Source organism: Pelmatolapia mariae, linkage group LG18 (assembly GCF_036321145.2).
Source record: "Pelmatolapia mariae isolate MD_Pm_ZW linkage group LG18, Pm_UMD_F_2, whole genome shotgun sequence".
Classification (NCBI taxonomy): domain Eukaryota; kingdom Metazoa; phylum Chordata; class Actinopteri; order Cichliformes; family Cichlidae; genus Pelmatolapia; species Pelmatolapia mariae.
The window spans coordinates 27839281-27860570 of record NC_086243.1 but is presented as its reverse complement, the minus strand read 5'-3'; the positions used below and the strand labels follow the sequence as shown (position 1 = coordinate 27860570).

At 39.1% G+C, this 21290-nt stretch overlaps 1 protein-coding gene across 1 annotated transcript in view; it reads left to right on the top strand.

Moving 5' to 3' along the window:
* Positions 1–7276: 7276 nt before the first annotated feature.
* Positions 7277–21290, top strand: part of LOC134616735 (contactin-associated protein-like 4) — a 111697-nt gene continuing 97683 nt past the window's right edge. The window contains exon 1 of the mRNA XM_063461714.1: positions 7277–7423. Coding sequence (XP_063317784.1) covers positions 7339–7423 — 85 coding nt within the window. The 5' untranslated portion in view covers positions 7277–7338. The remainder of the gene's footprint in view (positions 7424–21290) is intronic.

Genomic DNA, 21290 nt, shown 5'->3' with positions numbered 1-21290 from the left:
GCTCCCACAAACAATGGCCAGCATGTCAACCAAGCAGCTTAATGTAACCATAACATTTGGCACACACATGCATGTAACATAATGTTAGGATACATTCTAATTATTTAGGATTTTTTATTGGAGTTTTAAATTCAAAATAATTCAAAATAATTCTTATTTATCTCATACTAGGTTTTGCTGCAGTCCTTCAGTTCAATTCAGTTCAGGTCTTTAAAGCCATTTTCAGCTGTACTAGTTTAATACAGACAGGTTATGCGTAATAAAACTTTATCGCAAAAGCATGAGGAAATGAACTTTAAGCAGCTAAGCTCGTAAATGAAGCAACATCATACACTGGAGTTACAAATCAAAGTAAGCAATAGAGACTGGAATCCTGGAGCTCAGATGTTGTGGTGGTGATGCAGAATAAGAAGAATGATGGAAACTATGGATGAGCCAAATGAGATGGAGCTGGGGAGATGGAGGGACAATAGATGGTCTGAAAGTTCCAGTAAAGACCACAATAAATATAAAGAACAGTAAGTAATATTGTAATCAATAAGCATATGTAGACAAGAGTGGTGTTATTTTGACAGGGAGAAATGATGTGACTGAGAGAGAAAAAGAACATCAAGAACAGGCCATATAACCAACAGAAATTCTAAACTTACCCATTAAATTCACACATTAACTTAGTCATGGTGACAAGATAAATTAAGATGGCGAACCTGGTAAATATCATACTTGTTAAACAAATGTTTTCCTTCAATTTAATGTTTTTTTTAAATCATTTATTAACAGAAGAAAAGGCACCACATTGACGTGGTGCATGTGAACATGTAAACTTTTGTATTATTAACCTTAGTCACACTTTACATTTTTCACCCAGTTTTAAAACTGTCTTAAATGATTCTTGCTGATATGTCCTGTTAAATTCATTCATCTTACAAGCATATCAGTATATATGATATAACTAGCTTATCACTTTAGCAAAGGAAAGATAATGTAATGTTATGCCCACATTTGTCACTAAAATATTTTATATTATCCAGCTGTTTCCTGACAAACATAGCTTCAACATGAAAATGTGATTTCCTCCTTCAAGTTAAAAAAGAAACCCCCAACGAGAGTGATTTGAGTCCTCAAAGCATTCATTTCTGCAATTTGGCTTTTAGGCTGTGCTAACAGAAAAATAACAAACTAAAACTAAATGAGCCAGAAACCATCTTGCGAGGGGATGACACCAGCTGTGAAGCCGATGAGCCTTCATTTTGATGTCAGCTACACACCTGTCAAGTTTTGCAACTGCAGGTTGCAAGGATGTGACAAAATCTGTCTACACACACATAAACACCTGCCAAAATACTCAAAACTGCCTTTGTGCTTGTTCCAATCACATTATGTGTCTCCAGGACCATATTTTGCCATGATGGCAGAAAAAATAAATGTGCATGCACTCAGATGGTGATAACAATTATATTGATGCTACTGCGATTACTTCTGCATACGGAGAGTTGTAGTAAAAGTTCAAAAGAAAGTAGGATAGGGGGATGAAGCATGGGGCTAATAGTCTCTTGGCCCTCTGATTTCAGTCCCATTTACTGTGTGAAGTACTCATGAGTCACATCCATCTTCAGACATATAAATTTCTTCCAAAGCACACAAAACCACCTTTGTGGTAGTTGCTGTTCCAGTAAGTGGAAAGCGCACGCATGTACGCGCACAAGACAGAGACAGACAGAGAGATAAAGAGATTCAGATGATTTTGATGAAAACACAACCAGCTGGTAATAAAGAGAAATAGAGAATCTTCACCTGGAGTCAACTTGCTTGAGTCTATTTAAAGCGTTACACAAAAAGTGCATGCTGACTTTAGTAAATGATAGTTGTGTGAAAGGAATCCACAGGAACTGGAGGATGTTGGCCTCTGACCTGTGGCTGTCAGACTGGAACCATAAGCTCCAAAGACAACCTATTATATGTGAAAATGGGAAAGAGACATAGAATACAACGTAACTAACTACTAGTGTAACACTGGACATAACATAGCAGTTGTACTCTGAGGTAAAAATCCCGTACTACTCTCATAACATGCACTATGTTCAGTTATTGAAACCCAGACCACCAAAAAGCTATTATAGGATCCACCATTGGTTTTTCAATCATTGTGTTCCCAAGACAAACCATAGAGCAAGGCACACCTGCATTCATATCTGTGCAAAACAGCATATATGGAAAGGTTGTCAGCTCTTTTGAGTGTGTTGTCAGACGAAGGCACTTTTAATCATCTAGACCTAGAGTGGCAACTGCTACTTTTTCGGTTTTCTACAAGTTCCACAAGTATACACAGTTCCTTCATTAGATACGTGTGAAGAAACTTACAATCTTCTTTGTCATTCTGTGGCCCATTTGGCCTCATTCAGCTTTTACTGACTCTGCTAACAGTCTGAATGTGGCTGCTACAAGTCAGTCAAAGGTCTAACATACATCGTCAGTTGTGTTATGATATTTAGTCATGGCCAATCTTTTGGCCAGCCCTGCAACTGAGTCATAAATTGTAAATATTCCCAGATTAGGCACAGATGGTGTCTAGGAAGATTGGCAGCTCTTCACAATAGTTTCTACTGATCATTTTTTTCTGTTCTTTAGGTGTTGGGTCATACTTGTATTTAGCTGTGGTTTACGGTTTATTAAAAACAGGGGTTCCACCACACGGATATATAGACATCCTCTTTCATAACGATCAGGGTCTATGACATGTCATGCTGCAGTAACTCTCATCATGTGGCAATAAGACAAACATCTTTTTTAGAAAAGGTTTTTAAACCAATTTTCTGCAATTTGCTTCTGTTTTCTAACTGAGCGTCAACAACATACAAGTGTAGGATTATTTTTATTATTTTTTCTGCAGTTGTATATATTCCAGTAATGATGCATGTGTGGCATAAAATACCAAGGCACAAGTGAACTTGCCTCAAAGCATTTATCACATAAAATAAAAAATAGGTTTGGTGTTTGCGAGGCAACCGGCTCAATACTTGACTTCACCGGGCTCTTACATCTTCTGGAGCCCTTATCTGTTAGGATATTCAAAACCTTAACTGGCACTTTGTAAATCAGAGCACTCTCCTCAGGCTTTGCTCCCTATCGACCTTAGTGCACCAACAAGACTGACATGCTTGATCCGTCTATCAAGCTTCTACTTTGTGAATAGGCTTGTAAGAAAATTAAACTCCTTAACTTACTAATCCAACCCCCTTTTTTCTGCAGAGGGTCATAGCCTCACAGTTTTGGAGTTGCAAACAAACTTCTCCTCGAATGACAAATTTCTGAGAATCCATTAACAAAGTCATTACCCAAGGCTTAATGGTGATAAAAATCCTAAAGTCTTTTGGTCCTGATGTCATTTTGCATGCGTTTCCATGAAACCACAGCTCAGGCGGCTACGATGTAAAGGACGTTTCTCTTTGAAATGAAACAAATTGCTTTTCCCACATTTTCCATTGTGGCTCAGTCGCACACAGGACCGCCAAATGATTTTTATCAAACCTTTGAGATACAGCAACAACTAATCTTTCCCTAACAAAACAGAAACGGCTCATTCTGTTTTTTTTTTCTAAGCTAAAGATTGTGAAATGATTTTTCAACACTAAAAGACGAGAAGAAGTAAACAAATACTGACATCGCCTACATCCACTACAGACATCAGCTTCAGACAATAAAAGTGACAGAACCATTAAATAGCCTGTGGCATATCTCACATTCAAATCATTTAAAAATCTCTCATTCGCCTGATGTGAGCATTAAAAAGCCAGATGGTTTCTCCGTATGAGACGTGTCCACAGGCCAACCAGGGGTCTGACACTCATGTTGAGTGTTGTCCACTTGCAAGGTGTGGTCCTCTCTCTCTGTCTCTTTCTCCCTCCCTCAGAAACTGACTTCAGTGTTATTTGATTCCCCTGATGTCTTGCTGTTTTCTCTCAACAGGTTTTTTTTATCATCTGATTCCCCTGCTGTCTACGCTCTCAGTAGGTTTTCATTATCAGATTCCCCTACCGACACTCTCTGCACGACTTCCCCTCTCGTCTTTGTTTTCAGGGCTCTTTCTTTTAATGTACAAATCCCAGTGAATGCAACCAAGAGCTCCTCTCCCGTGTAGGTTCACAGTTACCCCTCTTGTCCACTGAAAGGGGTGTGCATCTGAGCTAACACAGAGCTGTTTTATTCAAGGTTTTCACGGCCAACTCCGTGAGCTGCATGAAAATTGGGGTGCATTTTGTCATTTTTTTTTTTCTTTCACTCCATTTGCATTATTCCTGTTGCTGCTACATGCTGCTCTTATTTTGCTGGAATACATGTGCAATTCTGTGAGATGTTGGTCCAGATACATACAGTTTTAACATAATTATTTTCAAAACGACATAAAGAAAATAATGGGCTCAAAGCAGTAAAGAAGAATAGTGTTTACCCCCCCGGCCAGTTGTTATATTTCATAACAGAAGCCTTTAGAGTTATATACAATGTATTCTGGAGTTTGAGCTGCAACTATTTTTAAGCTTGCAGTACAATTGTGGCTATGTTGCTACCAACAATTCAACAGTCACCTCCTGCAGGCTGGATAAAGCTAGTAATTTGCAGACTATTTGCTGACTTCAGCCTTTGCAGAGTGTATCTAATCCACATTTTCTATGCTTATTGTCAATAATGTCCTCACAATAAACATAGCCTAAGTTTTCAATAGTGAGCCAAAGGCTGTGATCCATAAGCTCAGGCTTCAGATTGTTCTAAACATTTGGTTTCAATCATTTTTTTTCTAATCTTGGCTGTGTATGATGTCACTGGGAGCAGGTATTGATCATTTTGCCATCTCAGGCACTCGGCTCTGGCTGTCAGCACCACTCACCTGCTGTTAAAACTTTCTGTTTACAATGTGCAGCCAGGCAAAAGAACATTTTCTTAAAGGGAACTTAATGGAAGAGGAGTTCAATGATCTTGTTTCAGATTGCAGATGAAGTCTGGGGCTGGGGATGTTAATCATCCAAAGTTCTTGCTGTAGAATGCAAAAAAATAAAAAAGAAAATGAATCTGCAATGATCCATAACTTATCCTAATATGTCTGCATATTCAGCCCTCGCAGTTTGGAATCAAGTGGCGTGAAAGGTTCTTTTGTGACGACCAGTCTTTAAATATACAGAACCCAACTGAATTTAAATTGAGCACAATCACTTCACTCTTTCAGTATTACTTAGCAGGCAGTGGTGAATAATTATGACCACAATAAGGTCAAATGTCTTCATTGGCATTCATTTCATTTATGTTCTTAATATGTAAGGAATCTGATTCTTTTAGAAGAGAATAAAATGTGCATAAAGTTGCCGCTATCAGGCCATGACAAATGATACAGATTGACGCTTGATTTCATCCGCCAGCAAAATCCAACCCTTCCCTTCAGGAATGACACGTAACTGCTCAATTTATTTAGCACATTTGGTTTTATATTGTACCCATCTTCTGTTGTTTCTACTGCTTCTGATCAGAGAACTGGAATCTCTCACGACCTGAATATGACAATACAAATCTTCTCATTTCGATTCTAGGTTGGTTATTTCCTGTGAAGTCAGTATGATCAGCCTCCCACTCACTGTCATGCTCACTGCCTGCTATTGTCTTTCACACTACTGTACATGCTGTACATGTCACACTCAGCCTGGGGTAATACAGTCATGTGCTTCCTCTGTTATCTCTTCTGAAACACAGTCCTCAGTGTCACTGTTTGCTCCCATTGTAACTAGTTTGCACTAAATGCATCATAGGTTATTGCTTGTGGATATTATTCACTTTCATATGCCACCAAACTACTACACAACTCTGTATGAACACGTGTTCTTTATATTATTTATTTATTTATTTATTTATTTATTTATTTATTTATTTATTTATTGTAGCTATTTTGGGTTAACTGGTTCATATACAGTAACATTCAAAAGGGTTTAGCCATCTCTCATTTCTTTATATTTTGGATGTAAGGAGCTAGATTTTCTTGTAATCTTTAAAATTGGTGCTGGGCAATAGTTCTCCAGATTTTCTAAATGTCTTCAGAAACCACATGAGTGTGTTTTTGTGTGGATTCAAGTTGGACTCAGGATGCAGAAGTTCATTGCCAAATGGTCATGATGGACTCTGGGCTGGACCATACAATGCATCCGTATTGAGGTGAAAAGGAACGCGATTTGTCCCGTACTTCAGCTAGAAGGGGGGGAAAAAAGACACAAAGCTGGAGTTATTCTGTGTCGTTACGCTGCACAGCTGCCTCTTCTTCTCTGATTCTCTCCCTCTCTCTCTCCTGTTGCTGCTTCAATCATGAAACTGATCGGCTTTTCTCTCTTGTTTATCGCCCACTTTGTGCCAGAAAGAGGAAACCAGTGGATGTCGTGCTAAACAACAGCAGATTGATAAGCTGTTGTTAGAATTAATTTAATCTTACTTTCTAGTATCAGCTGATGTTTGCTGGAGCCACAGCCATAAAAGCTGCTGGTCATGATATCGGTTTGGATATGGTGAGAGGGAAACATGAAGATGAAACCAGGAGATGTCCTTAAGTGGTTATCTGATGTAAACTGTATAGAAATCATACATATATACCAACAAGACGGTGTACATCACTGTCACAGCAGCGTTTGTTTTCATTCAAAGGCTTTATGGTTTTTCCTATAATACCTGGTGGGCTGGTCTCTAGTTAAAATCCCCAGCGATTTTTTTTGTCCCAGTCCAGCCCTGTTAGTAATGCGAACATGTAGGCAAAAATGGAAAGTGCTAGCACACTTAATATGGGGCTATGGCAAACCTTTACAGCTAAACATAAATGACAATGACTATTTTAGCATGGTGATATTAGCATATTGCTAAAAAATACCACACGGTCCCACACGAATTCCTTGCTCATTTTTCATCATGTAGCTACCCCTGTAAATATTTTTATTCGTTTATTTCTTTTGTAAGTCTATTATTATTCATGGTGTAACACAAGTAAGCCTAATTTCTCCCTCTGTGGGGACTAAAGGTTCCGAATAGCCAGCTCTGCATCTGTGACCTGTTTGTTTATAGGCTATGCTTAAAACCTGTGTACAATTATCTTTGACTGAAACATCCAGAAATATTTAAGTTCTGATAAATTGGACGGGACTGCACAGCACACTTCAGCCACCTCTCTCCCTCTCTTATTTTCTCTCTACTCCGTCCTCCTCCTCCTCCTCGCTTCCCTCGCGCTTGAGGAGATCTCTCTTGTAGCTGGAGAGGAGAGGTCGACCGTCTCTCCTCCAGCAGCCGCCGGGCTTCTCTGCAGCCTCCTGCCGCTTCATCATGGATCTGGGGACTAAAAGAGTCGCTTGGATTATCGCTCAGGTCGCCCTGCTTCTCGCCATCTCTTACGGGACAACCGGAGAAGGTGAGCCGGCTGCGCGCGTCTTACTTTTCCCGGAGGAGATGCGGGGAGTGCGGGCAGCGCAGACCGCACAGAGCAGTGTTTAATTTCTTTTTGGAAAATCAAAGTTTCTTGTCTCTATACTGTGTGCAAATGTGTTGAGTTTGTTGTTTGGTGAACTTGTTGTGGTGATGAGGAAAATGTGGTGCTGCTCTGAGAATTGGCGCGCCTCTGTTGCGCATCACTGTACTGAAGTGGTTCGCTGTAGTAAGAGTGATCAGATCTCCTCTTGTTTACTAAAACTCTATCAGCATCAATATTACACACATAAAGTGAAGTCGACCTTATTTACAATGCAGATTTTCACCTTTCCGATATTAAATATTTAATCTTCACATTTTATTCATTGTAAAATATTTCCTCTGAGGGAGCTTTGCCACGTAAACAGGGACGGTGCTGCTCTGGAGGGGCATCAATCCAACATATGTATTTTAATCTAAGCTGAAGACGGCAGTTAATTTGCTTTGTGCATGCTGTAAAAGCACATTGTTACTTCATAGTTAATTTGGTGTTCAGTACACCGTGACGATCATCCTGGAACTGAGCCACGTCTGTTCGTACACACACGCACATCTGACAGGAGCCAGGTGTGGGAGAGAGAAAAATGTGGAACGCAGATCGGAGAGACGATTTGATTCCGCAACTGCTTTATCTAACTGGGCAGTTATTTTATAGCTCAGGTCATCTGTAAACGGGGAGGCAGGTCTGAGACATTCCGCTGGAATTAAACAAAAAAGAGGAAAATGGAGACGAATTGATGTGAATCTTTATGTATAATAAGACATTGCAATCTTTAACTGAAACAGATGTAAAAGTTCTCTCCATGGTTTTATTCTCCTTTTCCACACCTCCCTGATATGAGACCAGATGCTCTATTTGTTCATTATTTTCATTTCCTCTCCTTCATTCTCTTCCTTGGCTTTTCTTAGCTGAAGAACCAACGCCATCGTCTTTGTCCATTTTCAGTATTTCATTCTTGCAGTCTGCATCCTTGTAGCCCTCTCTGTGACACTTTGTGACACACCTTTATGATAATGTGCCACATTATCATAAAAGTGACAAAGGAAGCAATCTGCACCATCATTTGTGGTTCTGCTGCAGTTTGATGGAAAGATGGTCAGCTGAAAGACAGTAAAGAGAGTGAGTTGCAGACAGATTCTTTCTTTCTTCTGTAGCTGGATGGATGAGGGGGCGCAGGTGATGTCAAGTTATCAGATCCACTATACACTACAGCTTCACCAAAATAGCTTAATTTTCTCAGCTGTTCCGCCGTATTATATCCTTTCTGCTCCTTTTCCTCCCTCTGCGCCTCTCTTCTCTTGCTTAAATGCACTCATGTCTCTGCTCATTTCTGTTCTCTCTCTCTCTCTTTGTCCTCCTGTTTGGTGTCAGCTTCGTCTCTATACAGCAGATTTCCTTTTTTTGTCTTCTCGCGCCGCTTCTCTCTATAATGCCATCCTGTTGTGCTCCCCATTACCTGGGTCTTTGCTCTCCAGCTGCATCTGAATAGAACGGCTGCTTGTATCGTGTCACTTCCTACCTCTTTTGATTTCCCCACCTGCTTATTTTGTCAGCGTCATGGCCACATCACTTTATTTTGCTCACTATTTGTACTCTTTCTCCTGACACACTCCTTCTTTGGGTCATTTCTGAAAACTCATTCCATGCACTTTTGTTCCTCCCACTACCAAGCCTTTTTACACCATTTCACTTATCAGTAGATAGAAATATATAAATTTTCTATTGGTCCAGCTTTAAATTGTTTTGGCCCCACTTTCGCTTTCTCTGCCTGTCTCTCTCTGTTTGTGTCGCACAGCCTGACCCAGCAGCACACTCATCATGCATGGACCATAAACCACAGCAGCATAATAAGTTAGGACTGCAGGGGTGGAGGGGGGAGAGAGAACACCAGCTGCGGGTTTTAGACTTAGCCTTATATCTACATCTCCACCACCCCTGGAGACGGTTCACTGTTCATTATGGCTGAGGTACTAAATGACAACAAAGTAGAAATACATATTTTAACAACCACAGATGGTGCTCCAATGACTTATTAGCCGGAGGAGTGGAGCGCTGGGTTTTGTGTGATGACATTCAAGAAAGTGAGTGTGTGAAACAGCTACCAGCAGTGCTGCAAAGTCACTGCACATTTAATCACCTTTTGATATTAACAGCATGACAGAGTTCTGTGTATTTTGAAAAACCTCATTTGTGAAAGTAGAGCAGTGAAGGGCAGGTCGGTGCAGTCTCAGCAGAGACCAAACATATTACTAAAAGATTTAATCCAAACCACAAAATCTGTCTCGCATAACAACGTCAGGCGCTGAAACTTGTTCATTACTTTTGATTTCTTATGATTCCAAACCAATAAATTGATTCTTGGTACCAAAATTGTTTTTAAAAACATTTTTTATATTTCCCCTATATTGGCTTCTCTTCATTTGCTTGCTGTCAAATCTAGAATTAAATTGAGAATTCTGCTCCTTTCATTTAAGGTCTCGAATAATCAGGCCCCATCTTATCTTAAAGAACTCATACTACCATATCATCCCAACAGAGCACTTCGCTCTCAGACTGCAGGGTTACTTGTGCTTCCCAGGATATTTAAAAGTAGCATGGGAGTCAGCTTTCAGGCCTCTTCTGTGGAACCAGCTCCCAGCTTGGATTCGGAAGGTAGGCACCCTCTCTACTTTTAAGATTAGGCTTCAAACTTTCCTTTGCGACAAAGCTTATAGTTATGGCTGGATCAGGTGACCCTGAATCTACTCTAAGTTATGCTGCAAAAGACCTAAGCTGCTGGGGGCTTCCCATGGTGCACTGAGCATTTCTCCTTTTCTGAACTCTTTTCACTCACCATGTGTTTATACACCGCTCTGCACTTAATTATGAGTAATGATTAATCTCTGGCTCTCTACCGCAGCATGTCTTTTGTCCTGTCTCCTTCCTCTCACCCCCAGCCGGTCACGGCAGATGGCTGCCGCTCTCTGAGCCCTCTTCTGTCAGAGGTTTCTTCCTGTTAAAAGAGAGTTTTTCCTTCTCACTATCGCCATAGTGCTTGCTCAAATGGGGTCGTCTGATTGCTGGGGGTTCTCTGTATTGTTGTAGGGTCTTGAGCTTACAATATTAAGTGCCTTGAGGTGACTGTTGTTATTTGATGCTATATAAATAAAATTAGATTAAATTGAATTGAATCAGATCTCGAAGGTAAACAACTGAAACACTCTTACTTTTAATCATATCTGGATGAGTCTGTGAGGTACTTAGATACATCTGAGCTGTAGTCCCTGATTAACTGACACAATTACTGCAAACAATTTCCACAACTGTTTCTACAGCTGTCTTTTATTCTGTCATTTGACAGTTTTTCTTCTTTTAGCTTCTTCCTTTAGGACTTGCCACAGCAGATCATCTGCCTCCACCTCACCCGGTCCCTTGCATTTTCCTCTGTCACATCAGCTTTCTGCATATCCACCTTCATTAATTTTATAAATCTTTTCTTGGTCTTCCTCCTTTCCTCCTGCCTGAAAGCGCCATCTTTTGTTCAGTACATCCACTATCCCTCTTTTGTCTGATCCATCTCAGCGTTGACTGTTTTATTCTCTTCCAAACTGCTCTGCCTGAATTGTCCCTCTGATATGCTCATTTTTAATCCTGTCCTTCCTGGTCACTCTCTACAAATGCTTCCATGTACAGTTTTTACCATCTGTTATCTCCAGTGCCAATGGCTTTTGAGAAACTCACAATACTAAAACAAATGTCATAATGTTTTTGGACTCGTTCTCTTCAGTTTTGTTTCCATCAATGGCCAGGTGACAATTAATGCTATTTTTGACACTTGTTTATGTCAAAGCAGTAGACAGCAGGTTTATCAGAGTGGTGAAATTGAAACAAAACAGCAAAATTGTTGTTTATTAGTCACTGTTTGAGTTTTCGTCTTTCCTTGCAAATATTTTATTTATAACAAATATCGAGCCAAGCAATAACGTGAGTTTGTTATCAAGAGAGTTTCTCATTCTGTGAGTGAACTTGGACTGCAGTTGGCACAATTGCCCTTGCTCTATTTTGCAGCCTTGTTTGGGTCAACATACTGTAGTGGCCCATGAATGAACTCGTTCTCCACCTCCTCCAGGATGGAGTTAGAGTGGCCCTTGAATTTGCTGTAAACTACTGTCAGCTATTTTGACCAAAGTGGCTGAAAAACACTGTAAAAAAGAGATTCCCTATCCCACAATTATACATGTCCTTGAATAACATTATCAATAACAGAGTAGGTACTCTGGCACAGACCGCTGTCTTTATCTCTTTGATCTAATTGTACCCTTAGAAAGTTTTCATGTTTCACTTTGTTCAGTTTTATTTTGTGTGTCCTTAAGCAGAATGTAGGAAGTATGGCTCAGCCCTGAATATATTTCTAGATTAATTAGAGGCTTGTTTAATTAATTTTGATGTTTTATTGGGACATAATAACTTGCCAGTGTTTGGGGAAAAAAACCCTCAAATTTCCTGGACTATTGCTTTTTGTGGATAACGCAGTTTTTTTTTTTTTTTTTTTTTTTTTTTTTGTTTTGTTTTTATCAGAGCAGAGCTTTGGTACATGTAAGATATACCCGGTTTGGTTATTTAATTACATGGTGCGTCTGTTACTGTTAGCAGCTGTGAACGACACAACTAAACAGTGTTGTACCCATATCCAAAGATTTATTAGCAGCTTGCCAAAGGACAAACCAACTGAGGAATGTATACAACTGTATTAAACTCTGTTATTGATCCGCTGGCCTTGATTTCCCCATGGCTGTTGTGTACTAATAATGAAACACAAAAGCCTGTATTATTCAAAGCTGGGTGTGGTTTCAGCAGATGCACTACAAGCCATCTCTAATTAGTAAATAAATTCCACTGGACACTGTTCAGTGTCTAATGTCCAGTCAACCAAAAGCAGTTATTATAAGGATCAGGTTCAAAATTCATTTCCCCTCTTCTGTCTGTGTTTACTTTTTCCCCCCTGATGTTTATGTCCATGTTGCTCGGCAAACCCAGACAAACTACTTAAGTAGTTTATTTTATGATGGGATTCATCACTCATAAAATCGAAAAAAAAGTTGGTTTTCAAACATCTGGTAAACATATTTCAATTCAAGCACGGAGCTTGGTGGTTCTGTGTGGTGTTCTACCCCAAAGACATGGCTGGTGTTGGATTAATTGGTGATTCTAAATTAGCTGTAGCGTGAATGTGTCTCTGACACTGTTTGATTGCATAGCACTGTAACAGAACTCTAATTTAGAAGCATGACATTTGTGATATTTAACCTGGAAAGTGATGTCTAAGATTAAAGGGGCTGAAGGGCATTTTCCCTTTAGGCATCTAAACAACTTCACTTTTTGTCTTATACCTAATGAAGTGCCTTGTTACGTAAATCTAACAAACAGCCAAATGGAAGAACTATAACCCAGTTCAATAAACATGACTCATTATATGAAAGTTTTGATCAGTTTGCAAACTGCTTTGAGTCTACTACAACAGCTAATAAATATCCATTACAAAAGCATAATTTTAGAGTTTGACACATTTCTACATGAACACACTCATAACACCTTTTTATCATCTAGTGCTGTGCGCTGAACAGGTTGCAGAACCAAATGGAGAGTTTGAGAAGCCAGGTGTGAACTCACATAATAGCTTTAATGCTGGAGCTTCATCAAAAACACATAATATAAATTAAAGGGACCACTAGGTGGGGAAACAGGTGGGGAACACAACTGGAAACTATAAACATGATGAGGCAAGGAAGTAAATGACATGAGTCATAGGAAGCAATGGTCAGCACAGTAAAACTGGAAGACACAACTGAACAGGAAACACGAGCTAACACAGACAAGAACAGGGGGACTAGATAGGGGAACATGGAAAGACAATAGGACAAAGATGATATGGGGATGCAAAGGAACACATAAGGAAGCAAATCAGGATTAATGAGACAGGGGAGGCAAAACTCTCAATACCAAGCACAAGACCATCAAAATTAATCAGGAAATTACTAAACACAGAATCAAAGACAGGCGAAAACTAGACAAGGCATGGGAACACAAGGGAAGAATGACAGGTCAAATAAGGAATACGAAACAACCTTAACTGATAAAAAAGAACACAAATGAGAAAACTAACATAGAGAAAACAAGAACAAAGAACAAGACACTGAGGAATAACACCTAACTCGGCACAAGGGATTACAAGACAAAAACACAAACGGAGCTAGACCAGACATGGGAACAAAAGGAATTCAAGGAACACAAAATAAACTAAAACCCAGAAGTAGACTAGATGTGAAACAAACCTTTAGGGTATCAATAAACAGAGAAACTAAGAAATGCAAAATTTAAACAAAACTCAAAACACCCAGGGATTGTAACACTTTTGCATGTTTCCATTCTGAAAAAGAGATCAATTTATCTGTTGCACTTCCTGGAAATTCTTCTTTATCCAAACTATGACTGAAATAAAGCAACCAAGATATTCAGATTTTAATTCTTGCTTTGGCTCATTTCAGAAATTATACAACTATAGACCACATAAAGTTTACCTTCCACAGAATGGCAACCAAACTGAACATCTTGAGTAAAGTCGCTGGTGTGCCCTTTAAAGACAGTTTCAATCTGCTATTTCCTGTGATGACCATGGTGTAGTCCATCTGGTTGATGAGTGTTTCAGTGAGTAGGTGCATATAATAATTTATGCATGTTTCTCTTCTCGGGGTAGGTTTAAATTAATTATATTGGCCCGAGGTGTTTTAAGCAAACATGAGGTTAAAGTTTATGTAAGCACATTAATATGAAGATGTAGCTGCCTGAAGTGAAGGAGACACTTCTGACCTTCTGCTAAATGCACTAATGTTTCTCCTAGGATAAGAGGACACTCCCTGCCTTTGCTTCCTCGAGCTGAGGCTGTAGATTACGGTGTATTCACGGTCTAAATGCTTGCTAATGGCTGCTTAAGTGCAGAATTAGTTAGAAAGCAGAGGATATAATAAACCTTAAAATTCCTCAATATGTATTTATACAACCGGATTAGAGGGTGAATATGTAGATACGAGCTGGGCTGTTTGGAATATTATACAACAGACTCAGACTCTTACAAAATGATTGAATGAGCAAGGTGAACAAATGAAAGAAAGCAAACAGCTTTCCAAGAATGAAGAGAACAGCTAAAAATATAAGTAATGATTTTAAAGGATATCTAAATCTACTGTCAACTCTGATTCCCTGCAAATGGATTTGGACTGCCATCTAAGAGCCACAACCAGAGGGGAAAAAAACAGCCCATGGCTTTCTCAGTCCAGTAGCCCAAGTTGTCCTTCAGCCTTTTATTCCCTAGAGAGTCCCCACTATTGTTCATCATTCATCTAATAATTGTCCATGACTTCACTCCACAAGTCATTCGTTTCAGTGCCACGGGCAAGGTCTGGCTGAATCTGTTTATCACAGTGAATTGAAAGGTATTATCGTATTTACTGAGGGTTTCTGATGTTTTGTTCTTTTTTCACTATAGGTACCGTCTTTCAGTTAATGTAATTTTTTTTTAAATTGTTTATTATCAATAATCACGCTATCTTAATATGTGCTTATTTACTGAGCGTTAGATAATTTATCTGGTACTACAGCTTAGACTTGCTGCAGATTGGTCACTTGTAATTCAATTCAATTTTATTTACATAGCACCAAATCACAACAGCAGTCACCTCAAGGTGCTTTATATTGTAGGGTAGACCCTACAATAATACAAACAGAGAAAATCCCAAAAATCATATGACCCCCTATGAGCAAGCACTTTGGCAAAAGTGGGAAGGAAAAACTCCTTTTTAACAGGAGAAACCTCCAGCAGAAACAGGCTCAGGGAGGGACCCCAACCGTTGGGGTGAGAGAAGGAAGGCAGGACAAAAGACATGTGGGGTAAATGTGTCACGTTTGGTCACATTGTATTAAATAAGTCTTGAAAATAGTAACTGAGGACATAATATTGTAGAAACTTTCGAAAAATGAGTTGGATGAAACAAAGCATCTACTCAGGCAAAAAGAAGAAGGGTGCATTTCCTTGCTAAATTAATTACTTTATAAATAGGGTACTAAAATGTAACTGTAACTCCAAAACATTCAACATGATACTTTTGTTAAAACACTTGAATTAAATCCAAAGGTCTTCACTTTAGTCACATTCTGGCTTTTGGATTCTATACACCACTGTGGTGGTGTGTATTAATTTGCTGTGGTGGTGTGTAGAGGCAAAATAATGAAAGTCGTGTCATTGTCCAAATACTCATGGACAAGTTGGTCCCATTTGACTGTGGGTATTATCATTTTAGACAGTGTAACATTATGAATGGAAACATATTGTAGCTTGTAGTCACAGCTGGGAATTGTAAACATAATTGCACTCTTCCTCATCTCTGGACTTTCAGCTCTGGATCATGTAGGTGGTGTGGGAACAGTGGGAAGAAATATGGAGTCGGCTTTCGATCAATAGATGGGTCAGCTATGATAACACACACCCTATTATTTATTAACGTGACACTATCTTTCTTAGCAGCCTCTGAAATAGTTTTTTTTCTTATCTTGTCAGTCATTAATCATATTACTCATCATCCACACATGAAAGACTGATGATTGCACTCACTTTCCCAGCTATCATCTTCAGGTATGTTCCCAGTCTTGTGCTTGCCTTCTACTTCTCAGTCTCATCAGTCTTTCTTGAGGTATTTATCTCCCCGCAGAGCTGATTTAGAGCCACTGGAGTGTGTGCTATAATCATAGCCTAATGACAGATAATCTCAAGAACACTAAATGACTTTAATCCTAGCCTAATGACAGATAATACCACCACACTCCTACTTTAAGTGTGTGTGTGTGCATGCTCATTTGCATTTTTCCTTGGCGTTTCAGTGATGGTGACTCACTGGTTTCTGTGTCCTCAAGGAGAGAAGTTTTCAACCTGAAGCTGTTATTAGTTGTCAGTTTACTTTCTGCCTGCAGAGAGAAGGAAAGGTGTCCTCTCCTGTCGTAGCTTCAAAGTCAGTTCGAAAAGCTATTTGGGAGTCAGACGTTTTGTCATGTGAAGCAGACTCCTGGGAAAGTGGAGGTAATGTTCATTCATATTCAATCTGGTCGTGAATTTTTTTTTCTTACCACCTGCTGCTATTCTGTGCATTGATCATGCTAAACTGAGGCAGTCACCAAAAAAGAGTCTATTATGCTTTAGTTATCTTGGCACTAGTGTTTTTGCTAATTACATCAAATTAAAGACAGCATGGTGTGTTTATTTATGCAGATAAGTACTCAGATATTGAATGCTGATTGGTAGATTAAATTATGGTATTTAATGAAAGATTTTCAAAAAAAAGGGGGTCATTTAGGCTGTGGAGGCTCCAGGGGAATATTAGGGAGTTGTAAATGTAAAAGTATACCGTATCTCTTTCAGTATTAATACGATAATGAAAATGCAGAGGATGGTGTAGACTCAGCAGCATATTTCAGGTGTGTCGCAGTCTTGTCTCAAGGGAATTTACTGCTTCTCAATGAGCTGCTTGTTTGCACAGAGAAGAACATAAACATTTGAATATTGAAAAAAGTGGCTGAGAATAAAACCTTGTCATGGATTCTTAATGGTCATTTATGGAAATGTGTGCAATATAGAGTCATGAATGGGGTATGATGGAGTCAAGGTTACAGAGGAAGCGAGAAACCACCAGCCATGAATCTGGATTTAATATCATAAGAACCAGTAAGTGAGGACCTGACAGAGGATTAAAGTGCAGTCATTTGACATTAGGACATGGTGGATGGGTTTATTTTTTTCCAAGGCCACCCATAAGAAGAAACCTGGCTCCCAAAAACAATGAAACCATTTATCTTGTGAGGTAATCATCATCCCAGAGAACTTGTTGTCACTTTAATAGTCTTCTGGAAGTGCTACTTCTACTGAGGTCTGTCCTTCTGCCACGGCGGTGCAGACGTTTTCCCTTCATTCTTTCTCTTTGGTTTTCGCTGTCAGGTAACTTTTCATAAAGTTTTGAAAATGTTTGCATACGTTTAAAAAAAAAAAAAAAAAAAAAAAAAAACAACCCATGTATTTATGCATGTAAAAACACAGAGATCTAAATGCAAGTATGACCAACAGTATAAACAACGTGCATTGGTGATGCTTAGAGCAACAACAATACAACCATAAAAAAATATTAAATAGTAGCTTACATTTACAGTTATTTCCAAAATCTTGTGCCACTCTTCATTTTCTTTATATTTTGCTCCCAAGGAGCCAGACTTTCTCATCATTTTATTAAGTGGTCTTAAGCAATACTTCTCCCACATTATCCAGGAATGTTTTTTTTTTTCTGAACATTGCCTGCTTTTACACTAATTTTTCTTTTTCTTTTTTATTATTTTCAGAGGATTTGTTTTTCTTGTTAAGCCACTTAACACTGACCTATGAAACATTCAAGAATCAGAAAGGCAAGGGATGAAGCAGAGAACCAGTGTATACACAAATCAGACAGCTTGGCAAAGAACCAGTTTTAAATATCTTTAGGAACTTTGTTACTAGGAGTCTGTTGCAAGAGCACAATATTTGTATTTTTGCACAAAAAAGGTGATTCCAAAAGAGCTTTTGCATATGTATGCACTGTGTGCAGTGTGTCCTTGAAACATTTTGGGAAACTGGACAAGATGAGAACAAAAGAAGTAGCCGGCCTACAAAACTACCTACAGCAGATGAACAGCAGCTGAACCCAGCTCAGGTCCTGTGTCAGCAAAGACCGGACACAGGACCTTAGATGTACGTTGTCCTTCAGTTGATCCATCTACTATTTGCCAAAGCCTCAATAAAAATGGTCTCAATGGAAGGTTTGCTATTAAAAAGACAAGGAATGGAAACAGTGTGAAAAGGCTTTTAAGGCCAAATGTGACTCAGTGTGAATTAATTATTGTTATATTCCTAGAATTTAATACTTACAACTCATGAAAACTATAAATGTCCCTATGGACACAATGATAAGAATGCATAAAATAAATTTGTCTAGTGTACTAGAGTAACAACATATACAGAAGCTTCTCTAGACATTTCAAAGTATTGTTCTCTGATTAGTTATTGCCATCATTTATGTCAACCCTCCACTACTAGCAAGCTGGAAAATGAACAACTACTCTGTGACAGTTGTGTCATTGGCTTTACCCTTACTTGAGCCCAGTAAAAAATGATGAAAAACTGGCTCAACATCAAGTCGCAGAAGGAGACAGGTGGTGTCACTGAGCTCTGGAGACACAGTCCGCTATGAGAATTTTTAATGTCATATTTTCATATGTCTTTCCCTTTGCTGAATAGGTTTCACCTTGAATTCCAGCGTGCTGGTCCGTTAAAATGGTACTTATGACTTCTGCATTATTCTCCACTTTTGCAAGGCTAATTAGCGAATGTGTGTTCAGCGTCATTACATATAGTAACTTCATGCCTCACGCTCCTAATGTGCCCTCGTTACAAAAATAGATGCTGATCACAGCTTAATGCTGCCACTGCTGTGTATTTTTTATGAAGTCAGTACTGCATGACCACAGCTCTGCAGCCTGCTCCTCTGATATTCTGCAGCGACTGCTGATGAGAAGAAGCACGGCCAGTCAGTTTGTATTAGAGAGGAGGACAGAGCTGAGTCAGTGGCCATTAAAGACAGAAGGGTGAGGCTGAATTTCAACACAATAAGACAGCGGTAAATCAGAACTAAGCACTTTGAGGTGAAACAGAAGAGGACAAAATGAAGAGATGGGTAGTGAGAAAGAGGAGGAATGAGAAGTGGGGAGAGCTTTATAAAGTGTGGAAGGATAAACTTTAGGGGTCAGAGTCTGCAGGCTGTCTGGATGGAGTATTCCCTCTGTGTTTCTCACAACTGCAGTGACATTTTCCTCTGCCTTTCCCATTTTATCCCTCACTGATTTTGCTGCATGTGTGTATGTGTCACCATCTGCTTTCTGGATGCACCCCCTCACTTCAATAAGATGAGCTGACTTGACTTCAGGAGACGAAGGAGGAGGACAATGACAGGGAGGATAGCAGCAGTTATGACAGAAACTAAGGAAGCAGGATCAAGATATGTAGAAAAGGGGAGAAGAGCAAGGAAAAAAGGAAAAAAATAAGTATAAAGTCAGGTGGGAAGTAGGAGGGTCAAGAGAGGTGAAGTAAAGAACAAGGAGGTGAAAAAGAAGACATTGGTATGAGAGGATAGCTTTGCTCAGACCTTAGCATATTCCTGTCTCTCTGTAGTCATATTGTCAAATGTCTCTATAATTTAATCCCCTGCTGGCTTTTAGTAGAGTGTGCCTGGGTTTTCATGTTCAGCTCTTTGTTTTTGCAGACCCCTGCAACTTTGTGTGTGTGTTTGCTAAGACTGCACTGGTATAAATATTAATGCCTGGACATAAAAAAGTAGATCCAGCCATATAAGAAATCTGAAGACTGAACCGCTTTCAGACTGAGAATATTACTGTTTCTTTCTGTATCTTCTTCCTAATTAGGTAACCAAAGAATACTGCATTTCAAGTAAAGACCAGGTTGTGCTTCAGTAGAAGGTAGTTAATGGTTTCTTCCTTCACCGCCTCTTCGGGATCTAGTCAGCTTCACATTCTGGGCTAGTCTACTCAAAGTATTATAATACCCCAAGCTTAGCATTAGCAACCTATTCAACACATGTCAAGTAATACTTTTGGGGCGACCACCTTCAAGTGCTTCTGGACAGCTTACCTGATCTTAATAAATATAACTTTAATAGAATATAATATTTAGAATATAATTTAATTCTAAATATAACCAACAGAAGAGGTGAATGATGGATGAATCCAGAGTTTCTGCAAGTGTATTACAAACCCTAGGACCACCAGGCTGCTAATGAGGGTTGTTTTCTATTAACACAGCCTTGTGAAGTAGGTCTGTAGACAACCTGAGAATTTTTTAGCTGGCTAAAGTCCATCTAGTACTTGTCACAGTTAACTGCCAGATGCAGACGATTTGTCTCTGCATCTGCCTCAGTGTGTGGAGTGTACTTTACCTGTTAACCATTTGAGCCCAAATTAAAATAGCACTATATAAGAACCAGTCCATTTACCATTTACACTATTTAATAGGTAGACAGATCTATTATTTGGAAAAAAATGAAATCACTTTTTTACGTAAGACATTCTGCCATTTTAATTTAAGGAGAAGTCATATCCATCTCGGTTTTGGTTGAGCAGCTGCTGCAGATACTTGAGCTGGTAAAGACATGGCATGTATATGCTATTAAGCAACTATTATACAAAACATAATAAAATATACAAATGGTAAGATTTATATTTTGTATATATCACATGAGAAATATTTCACGTAGAGGTACTAACATAGATGTATTATTCTCCACTTATTACGTTGATATGAATGGAATCTATTATCTTGCTGCAGTAGTACAGTAAAAGTCGCAGTAGAAGTAGCGCGTTGTAACATTTTGAAATACTGAAATGCCCCAAACTTGCAGTATGTTAAGCCAATTTTAAAAGTAGCTTGGCCACATTGACGTCAGATATCAGCTCGTGACTTACAAAACTGCCTATACGCTGCCCCCGATTAAGCGAGACTCACTGACAGATGTTTTTTGACCATAGCTATAACATTCACAAATGTAATAGTCACACAAGAGAAAACAGTGGTTAGAGCCTGTGACATTAACTAAATTACTGCAAACATGTGCAATGAACTTGCAGTCTTGTTGCCTTTGAAATGGTTGCTTTGAAGATGGAGAAGATGTCTGCTGTTGTCTTCAAAGTAACA